The sequence below is a fragment of the Sminthopsis crassicaudata genome, chromosome 5 (assembly GCF_048593235.1).
Source record: "Sminthopsis crassicaudata isolate SCR6 chromosome 5, ASM4859323v1, whole genome shotgun sequence".
Taxonomy (NCBI): domain Eukaryota; kingdom Metazoa; phylum Chordata; class Mammalia; order Dasyuromorphia; family Dasyuridae; genus Sminthopsis; species Sminthopsis crassicaudata.
Window position 1 is genome coordinate 40791945 of NC_133621.1, and position 10024 is coordinate 40801968.

Consider the following 10024-nt stretch of genomic DNA (forward strand, 5'->3'; position numbering starts at 1 on the left):
GGAGGAGGAGGAGGAGGAGGAGGAGGAGGAGGAGGAGGAGGAGGAAGAGAGGGAAGAGACAGAGAGTGGGGGTTGAGAAAAGGGAAAGGAAAGAAAGGGACAGAGGGGGGAGAGAAAAACGGGGAAAGGGGAAAAGAGAGGAAGAGGGAAGGAGGGGGGAGAGAGAAGAGGATGGGTAGGGAAAGGAAGAGAAAAAGATGTGATCGACATTTCACCAAGGAGGATGGACTAGAGCTGGGCTTTTTCACAGAAAAAAAAAAAGGTGGGGGAGAAGGAAGAAAAGGAGGTGAAGGAGGATTTAAGTGTCCTTTAAGTCCTACCTTGGAACCATTTACTCTAAGGAACAGGAGGTAGAGAAAGAGCTGCCTTCAGCTGATTAAAAGGTCAGATTCAATTAATCTTAGACCAGGTCTTGGAGCAGAGGAAACTTCCCACACTAGATTCTGACCCTAGTGCGCCAGTCTTGAGCTCAGTTATGAGGAGAAAAGAATCCAGAAGAAAGTTAAAAATCTAATAACAACAACAAAAAAAAAGAATCCCCCCCCCCAAAGCTTCTAACTGCAGTAGATTTAACAGATTCCAAGCTAAAAAATTTCAGACTCACTCACTCCCTCTTTCCTTCCCTCTTTCTCTCCCCTTCTTCCCCTCTTCTCCTTCCTTCCATCTGGCATTGCGGGGGTCCCCCATACCCCATACTCTCCAGTAGCTTTCACGGTCTCCCCCCTTGGCCCCCCCGACCTCCGTCCGCGTGTTTGGGGGCTCCCGCAGCCGTCCATCTCGTCCACCTCAGGTTCCTCGGGCCTGACTCCCCACATCAAGAAAAGGAAGTTAAATTGACAGCACGGGTCACCTCGAGCCGGGCCCTGCGCTGGGGCTGCAGGTGCAAAGCGAAAGCTCCTTGTTCTGCTCCAGGGGCTGACACGACAGAAAAGGAAGCTAAAGAGGCCTCGGGGCCGGCCGTAGCGGAGAGTCCGGCTCCAGAAACTGGAAGAGACTTAGAGCAGACGCCCCAGATGTGGGTCCTTGGTCTTGTCCCCCCCCCCCCCCACACTGCCCAGAGCCAGCCACGGACCAGACCGCGCGTGTACCGAGCTGCAGTGATTTTATTGGCGAATAGACAGACCCTCTACAGAGGCTAGAGGCCCTCGCTGGGGCTGGGCGCGCTGCCCGGGCCTGAGTAGCAGCATCCGTGGGACCCTGGTTCCCGGCTCCGGGGGCTACACGATCATGAACTGGCAGATGGAGGGCAGCCGCTCTTTGCAGCGCTTATCAAACCACTTGCCGGCCGCGGCCCCGGACATGGCGGCGCAGTTCTCCGCCTTGCCCCCGTCGGGCTGCGCGGTGATCTCCGTCTCCCAGTTCTTGTAGCCCGCCTTGCTGCCCGTCATGTCCACCCAGTTGCCCTCGGCCGCCATGTCATTGAGGCCCAGCCAGATCTCCGCCTCGGGGCCTATGCCCTTGCGCAGGTATTCGTAGAGCGAGTCGTTCTCGTCCCCGCTCTGCGGAGTGCTGAGCGTGCCCCCGCGGGAGATGCAGTCCTCGCTGGCCTCGTGGTACGTCTTGGCCTGAGGGAAGGCCAGAAAGCACTTCAGGTGGATCTTGGTGCCCTTTAGGCACACTAGGAAAAAACAGGGTTCTCAGAGACCTCGGAGCCGCGGGATCCGCCCGGCCCAGATCCGCTGGGCCCAGATCCGCCCGGCCCAGATCTACCCGGCCCAGATCTACCCGGCCCAGACTCGTGATCCACCCAGCCCAGCCAGCACCCTCACTTAATGTATGGCCAGAGCTTGCCGGGCATGTGCGAACCATCTTGGGAGCTCTCGGACAACCAGATTATCTGCTAGGGCCCCTGGAAAGCTAACGGGGGAGAGCCTGGATTTGTTCCGCTGAATCCGAAGGGTTGAACTCGGGCCGTGGGCAGAAGCTGCGAGGGGGCAGATTGAGGGTGGCTAGCGGGCTAAAACTTCTGGACGGGGAGAGCTGTCCAGAAATGGATCTTTCCTCTTCACTGGAAGGCTGGTTCCCTGCTGGTTGGGGAAGATTCTAGTGGGGATTCTTGGTCTAGTATGGAGAGGACTTGATCATCACTGAGATCTCTTCCAAGCTAAGATTCTCTAATTCTGTGGTCTCCCTGAAGGGGAACCTATACATAGGTAGTTGGTGAATAGGTAGGACAGATAGATGGACAGACAGATATGGAGACAATGGGCAGACAGATGAAAGATAGAAATGGTAAATAGACAACAGGTGGATGGTATCATCTCCCCTGTAACATATTGTCCCCCTCAGTACCCATTTAGCTGTCTAGCTCAGTGCTCCTCAACCCAACTATACATGTTTCAATTTGCTACAGAATTTTTTGCCCTCTGCACTTGTAGGACTGGTATTCATGGGAAGCAGGGGGAAGGGGAGGTCAAGGGAAGGGCCCCTACCAAGAAGGATGGAGGGAACCAGGAGGAGGAGGACTCAGATACAAGGAGGAGGAAAATAAAAGTAGGGTTGGTGTTTTTGTTTTGTTTTTTTTTTCCCAATTTATAGGTTTGGTTTTTTTTTTTTTTTTAAGAGCTTTGGGCATTAAACATTTTGTAGAACAATAGAAATTAATATTGAACAATCAACACTGCCCCTCTTGTTAATTACTCTTTGATTCCAATCACTAGCCCTCTGACTTGCCTGTCCATAACAGTCTTTTAGAAATTTTTAGAAAATCCTCCATGAATCCATCCACCCATTCATTCATGGGCTGAAAATTGGGCAATAATTATTTCGTGCGACCCTTTCTTTTAAAGATGAGGAAAGAGAAGTTGTGAAAATCCAGAAAACATGCTGGTTGCGGGGGAGGGGGCTGCAGCCTTGAACTTGATTTTCTGGACCCTTTTATACTTGCTTTCCCCATCTGATTCCCCAGCTGTTCTTTACTGCATCCTTGCTTCTGACTGTAGTGATGGGAAACCAGCCCAAGGCACCTGATAGAGAAATCGCCTTCTCTTTGTAAAATCATATTCCTTCTTTCTGGGTCACTGAGTAGTGGAGGTGGGGGGGGAGGTACCTCCTCCACTGCCATACACCTCCCAGAAAGTGAGACTGAGAGACTGGGGAAGCCCACTACTCCCTCCTCCCAAGGCCAAGCGGTCTCCCTTGGCCAAAGTCCCCTTCCTTGGTTCTCTGTCTCCATGATCTCATTTTAGATGCTCTGTGTCCTCACGGCCAGCCTGAACCTTTCCCCAAAGCCCTTCTGAGACTCAGACAGCTCATGGAGAAGGAGGCCAGCCACATAGGCACACTGAGTACCAGAGGCAGGCCAGATCCCCAAGACCTCCCTCCTCCCTCCCTCAGAGGGCTTGCCTCCCCTTAGAGGCTCTAGAAGCCAGGCAAAACCTCCATGTCCCTTTGTAGGCATGACTGTGTCTGCATGCACCCTTCCACCTCCACCTACCCAAGGATTGCCAACCACAAAACATTGTTTTAAACAGTCACACGTGGCACGTCAGTAAGAAGCAGCTGCTGGTCGGCTGGCAGCCCCGGCTCCTGGGGGGCATTTGGCTATCATGTCAGGGTAAAAGCCAGGCCTGGAGAGAGTGGCTTTGGGGGGCCAGGTTCATCTGGCCACAGCGCCAGCCCAATGTAGCCACGAGGGGCTATTTTTTAGAGCGGGGCCCTCTATGGTTGATTCATTTTGTTGCTGGCTGGAGGAGGCTCCAAGCACCTCTCTGTTAATCTCAGTCCTGTTTCCATGGATAGAGCATGTCTTGACCTGGCGGTCCCTGTCTGGGAGGGAAGGGGAGGGGAGCAAAGGTGTAGTCTTCTTACCTGTCTGAAAGATGGGGGGGGGGCAGAGGTGTATCCTCTTACCTGTTTGAAGGGCCTGCTGCTCTTTCAATAAAGCTACGTCCTGGGACAAGCTGTCCAACTGGCTTTTCATCTCTTCTATCATCTTGACACTTATACCCTCTGAGAAAGAGAGAACAGTTGCAGAGATTAACAGGCATTAACAGAAGAACAGGATCTTCTCCCCACTCTGTTCCAGTAATGACGGCTCTGGGAAAAATTAGTAAGCAGCAGCTACCACCTATTTGTCAGAGTTTGGTATCTTTGGGTCTGATTGAGATTGAGAGTTGCAGGGGCAGGGTAGCCTTCCTTATCCCTACCATATCAGATTGAGAGATCCGACAGAGGAAGCATGGCCCCCCAAGTGGCCTTGGGGACTTGAACAGTGTCCACAGTGACGAGGAATCTCTCATCAAGGTTTGTCCATGATTTAATTGCCTTCATAAATGACTGATCAGGCTAACCAGGAATTGACAATTTTACTCATTCTTTGCACATATAATTCCCGAGATGAATTTTGGAACTTAGCTATTGGCTTATTATGGTGTAGCTATTTTGTTCATTCCATCACAGTAGCTCCCACATCCACCATGTATTCCTGACCTGTGGTCTCCAATCACCTTATAGAGAATTACAGGATTTGGAGGGAAGGGCCATAGAGATCGTCGTTGGAAAAAGACCCGATCCAATCTATATGTCTCTGAAAACTCCATCTGAAGACTCCGATGGTGGTCATCTGGCCTTCAATTGAAAACTTTTCCATTCCACTTTGAGATAGTTCTCCTTGCTAGGTGGCCTTTGCTAGCAAGTTAAAACCCAGCCCTACCTCTCATTTTACATCTGAGTCTCAGAGAACGGAATTGACATGATCAGAGCCACACAGGAGCAAATAGTAGAACCAGAATTTAGATCTGTCTTGGCTCTGGATCTTGAAACCCAGTACATTTTTTTCTTCATATAGAATTCTCTTGAAAATGTTTCTCAGGGCAGCTAGATGGCACACTAGATAGAATACCAGCCCTGAAGTCAGGAGGACCTGAGTTCAAATGTGACCTCAGACACTTAACACTTTTTAGCTGTGTGACCCTGGGCAAGTCACTTAACCCCAATTGCCTCAGGGAAAAAAAAAGAAAAGAAAGAAAGAAAGAAAGAAAGAAAAAAGAAAAGAAAAGAAAAAAAAAAGAAAAAATGTTTCTCAAGCATTTAGCCTGGAGATCACAACGTATTTGGAGATCCTCCTCTTCAGGTGACCATCTCTTAGCAGAGCTGTGGGAAATGAGGCGGGGTATCAAGGGCTCTGGTCCAGGGCTCTGAATGGTTCAGGGTGGTGACAGGATTTGGGGTTTTTCAGGTGCTTAGAAACCTCTGGACTTGGCACAGAGAAGCAGGCAGGGACCAAGTTAGTGAGAATAATGAGTTAAAATGGATAGGGTGTTGGATTTGGGGTCAATTTAAGTTCTGTCTCAGACATTGACTATCTGTGGGACCCTGGATACTCTCAGTCTGTTTTTCATCTGTAAAATGGGGATAATAATAGCAATTATTTCATAGGATTGTCTTGAGGATCAAATGAGCTATGTAGTCTCTGCCTCTTTCTTCACCCCCTTTTCCAAATTGAATGAAGGCGTCTTATTCTGCTTGAGCTGGATTAAAGTACTAATTATGTCTCTTATTCACTGAATCTTCCATTCTCTTGAGGGCTTATGGCCTTTTCTCCACTTCAATCTGACATTCTGCACAAGTCAGCAGGTCCAGGATGGACGCCACGCCGCAAAGATGGAGGGCTGTGGGGATGCATGACACAGGTGCAGGACTCTGCGGAGGGCAGCAGGTGGCTCCCAACGCCCACCTCATCCTCAGAGGCTTCTTATTACTAGTCCAGGCCCAGCAGTGAGGGAGGTGCCCTTGCCCCAGACTCAGTTCCCAGGTGTCAGGGCCAAAGCTCTAACTTTACACTAGCCTCCTCTCCCTTCTCAACGTGAAAGAGCCCCTGGGAGTTCCCAGCAGTTCCTCTTTCTCAGATTGGCTCGCTCAGAGCTTCCTCCATCTTCCTTCTAGGAAGCAACCGAAATGAGCAGAGAACTGCCTTGAGGATCCAGAGGGAGCTTGATCTAAATCCCACCTGGAACACTTCTTAGCTGGGTGACTGTGGACAAGATTCTCTCCTCCTCAACTCTTACACAGCAGATGTCTGGAGCTTTCTGAGCCCTTCCTGTCTACCATTCTCTTACGTATGTGTTCTCCCCATTACAACATCATTTAAGGGGCAGCAAGATAGCGCAATGGATAGAGCCCTGGATTCAGAGCAGTGGCCTCAGACACTTAATCCTTACTAGCTGTGTGATTCTGAGCAAGTCACTTAACCCCGAAAAACCATCAACTGGCAAGCAGTCAACAAACATTTATTAAGCGCTTATTTTGCACCTGGAACTGTGAGATATGACTTGGAAGCACTGGAGATACAAAATTAAAAAACCAACCAACAAACAAAAAATCAGTCCCTGCTGTTAAGAAGGATATTTTTTTAAGGGAGGCAATGTGTATAAGGTATATGCAAGATATGTACAGATAGAAGCTCCATTGAAGGGAAGGAACTGTTTTTGCTTTTCTATTTCTATCTCCAGAGATTAGCACAGTGCTTGGCACATAATATTTAACACTTAATAAATGCTTTTTCATGTGTTTGTTCTTTCACTTAACCTCTCTGAGCTTCAGTTCCCCCAATTGTAAAACAGTTAAAAAGAATCCAATTTAGCAAGCATTTATTAAGTGCCTCTTCTAGGCCTTGGGGATGTAAAGACTAAAAAATAAAAAAGTTCTTACTTTTAAGTAGTTTACATTCCCATGGGGAGAGACTAATTTGAATGCAGAAAAACTATATATTAAGAGTAAATTCAAAGTGATTTAAGTGAGGGAAAAGCACTAGCAATTAGAGAAAATCAGGAAAAGCCTATAGTAAGAAGTAGTCTCTGACCTTTAGTGGTAATAATAATAGTTAGCATTTTTATAAAGCTTTAAGGTTTGCAAAGCATTTTATAAATATCTCTTTATCCTTAGAACAACCCTGTCTGCTGTCCCTATTTTATGAAAAAAACAAAACAAAAACTGAGATAGATAGAGGTTAAATGTTGTGCCCAGGATCTCATAGCTAGTAAGTATCTTACATAGATTTGTATCAAATATATCAAATAAAGTATCAAATATACTTAGATTTCCAGACTCCAGTCCCAGCATGTATGAACTTTAAAGCACTCTATAAATTCTAGCTACTATTACTCTTCCATACCATTGTTGCCTTGCAAGCTGCTTAGTGGGGAGTGAGCTCTGTGGGGACAGGGAGTATCTTCTACCTTTCTTTATCCCCAGCACTTAGCACATAGTAAGTGCTTAATGAATGCTGGGTAGCTCTACATTAAACAGAACTTTTTTGGGGGGGGAGAAGGGTAGCTAGCCACCTCCTCTGCCTCAGAAACTGAAAAAACTGGTGAAGCAGACCTCTCTGTAAACCAAAAAGGGCTTTCTGGATATTAGAAAGAGGAAAGCAGACAGTATTAAGAGTTGGAGGAGACCCAAGAGTTCATCCAGGGCAAGCCCCTTATTTTCAGATGGAGAAACTGAGGTCCAGAGAAAGGCAGTGACTTTTCCAAACACCCCCTTCTCTTCTCTTTGAATGGAACCTTCCCCACCCGCCTGTTCCCATTGCTCCTTCATGTTTACTTGTCATGGCAGGCATTTTTCTCAGCAAGAGACCCCACCCTCCTTCTGCTCAGATTCTCCTGGCTCCTGCCCTCCTTGGTAACAGGAGTTCATTTCCATGGCATTAGCCTTATTATGTTGCCACAAACACAAGACTGATGGCCCTTGGCCAGAGATGACGCTGGAGGGAGAGCCCTCATTCTGGGCCAAATCATCCCAAACAACAGCCGAGGGATTAAGAACTCCAGCCAGTTGAAGCCTCTCTCAGGCATCCTGAGAAGAACATTTCCCTCTAATTTCAAATATTGTCACTGCTGTCAGATGAACCTCACCAAATCTTAAACTAGGAGACAAAAAACAAAGAACAGGCTGTAGAAAACCAATAGTTTCTTTTTCATTTTCCAGAAGTATGCCCTTCTTGAGTTATTGTTAGTTACATTAAACATATAATAGGTGACGAGGGAGAGTTTTGTTTTTTTAAGGGAAATCGTAAAGGTATATTAAATATATAGGAGATCACTGTAGGTTTGGGGGGTTTTGTTTTGTTTTGTTTTGTTTTGTTTTTAGGAGTAGTCCTAAAGTAGCACCTCATGATCTTAGATAGCATCTAAGACCCTGAGAGGTAGAATGACTATGGTCACACAGCCAGTACATATCAGTGTCTATCATGTCAACAAGCATTTTTAAATGTCTCTTATGGACCAGGTGCTGCGTTAAACACCAGGGCCACAAAGAAAGGCAAAAATATGGTCTCCGCCCTCAAGGAGCTTACTTTTTCACAGGGAAGACAACAAAGAACTATCTATTTGTAAGATGCATCATGCAAGTGGGAGGTAATCTCAGAAAGAAGATACTGGGGGTGAGAGAGCTGGAGGGACCAGGGAAGATCTCCTGCAGAAGACAGGACTCTAACCAGAACTGCCACTCAATTGCACTCTATACTGTGCATTTATTTCTCCAGTGCTCAGAGTGGAATCCACTTCTCCAGGAATTTCCCCATCCCAAAGTCCAGGAACTGGCCCCTCTCCTCCTTTTTTAGCCCAGCCAAGAAGTCAAATACACAAAATATCTAATAATTAAGAAAATCAAATCAGCCCCAGGGGACACAGGTTGAACCTCATCTTCCTGGAGGAGAGGGGCTGGATGGCCCACCCTTACCTTTCTTAGCATTGGCTGCCTTTTTAACTTTGGAGGCCGGTGGCTCTGTGCTGGTCCATGGGAATAGGATGAAGAAACACAGAAGTAGATAGATTCCTTGGAGCCCCATGCTGCTGTTCCTCCTCCTAGTGTGTGAAGGAATGGAATGGCAGTGAGTTGGAGAGAGCTCGACTTCTTAAGGCAGCTGTAATCAAAACCTCTGCATCCAGGAAACTCTTCCAGACTCTGGCTGCTTGCATTCCATTTGAAAGAAAGCGGAAAAAAGAGCAGTGCAAAATCTGCAAAACAGACTAAAGTCTGGAACTTGGAGAACCCAACCACGCCAAAGAAACTGTACCAGCAACCCCGCTTTTTACCAAAACAAAAATTCCTGATTTCCAGGACTACAAATATAATCAATAATAAAAAGAAGCTTTTTAGTGCCTCCAGTGAGGGACTTATTAATAAAATGAGGAAAAGAGGGGACACTGAGGGCCCTTGCAGGGCTACCTTTGTGATGGAAGTTTCTTAGCATCAGCGTGGTCAGATGGAAAGAATAGCAGAAGTAGAGTCAGAAGACCTGGATTCAAATTCTGAACCTACTTCATATTATCTGTGTGACCTTGGACAAGTTATTGAATATATAGAAGTGTTTGTTTCCTCATCCTCAAAACAATGAGGCTCAAGACCTCTGATGTTCCTTCCAGCTCTAAATCCATGTCTAGAATTTAGTGCTTCATGAAGCCTCAGAGGGGCAAAATTTCTGGGTCATTCCAGATGCTTTCATTTATTTTTTTAAATCATTGCTATATGTACATTCAATTGATAGTCTTTTCTAAGCTACGCTGATATCTTTATCTCCAGTGGCTGTCTACAAACTATAAGAAATGCTGTTTGGCATTCAGATTCCTTCAAAACCTAGCTTCCTCTTACCTTTCTAGTCTTCTATCTTGCTCAGTTCAATGACACTGAGCTTGCAGCTTCTGAACAGGACACTCCATTTCATGGCTCCAGTCATTTTCCCTGCCTGTCCAATGTTTTTCCTTCTCCCTGCCTTTCCTGGTTTCTTTTAAGTTCCAATTAGAATCCCATCTTCTGCAAACTGTAAGAAACAAAACTCCACTGGCTCACTGATGAATGCAGGAAAGATTTCTTTTACATTTTTGCAAGACTGGATGGCTAGGTGAGTAGAAACACCTTTGAAACTCCAAAGACAGCATTTTATTTCCTATCCAAAAGCACAAGTCTCTCCCCTGATTCCTCATTAATTAGATGTTACAGAAGTGATAGGACATGACTCTCCACCCCTCATTTTGTAGCCCAAAGGAGCTTCCAGTCTAGAATTGGGAAACTTAACAGAAGA

The 10024-nt window shown here is 46.7% G+C and overlaps 1 protein-coding gene across 1 annotated transcript; it reads right to left on the bottom strand.

The window, feature by feature from the left end:
• Positions 1-1083: 1083 nt before the first annotated feature.
• On the bottom strand, positions 1084-8908 carry CLEC3B (C-type lectin domain family 3 member B). The gene is made up of 3 exons (XM_074268095.1): positions 8683-8908; positions 3853-3951; positions 1084-1618 (listed from the first exon to the last, which is right to left on the bottom strand). Exons 1-3 carry the CDS (start codon positions 8789-8791, stop codon positions 1218-1220), a joined length of 609 nt encoding a protein of 202 aa, XP_074124196.1. The 5' UTR covers positions 8792-8908; the 3' UTR covers positions 1084-1217.
• Between the last annotated feature and the right edge of the window lie 1116 nt (positions 8909-10024).

Bases quoted from the DNA above. Each gene is read 5' to 3' on its own strand.
- CLEC3B (XM_074268095.1), bottom strand. From the start codon at position 8,791: ATGGGGCTCCAAGGAATCTATCTACTTCTGTGTTTCTTCATCCTATTC. The intron at 3,952-8,682 runs GTAAGGGTGGGC...TCTCTTTCTCAG, and splicing joins GGCAGCCAATGCTAAGAAAG to AGGGTATAAGTGTCAAGATG. The intron at 1,619-3,852 runs GTAAGAGGATAC...GTTTTTTCCTAG, and splicing joins GCAGCAGGCCCTTCAAACAG to TGTGCCTAAAGGGCACCAAG.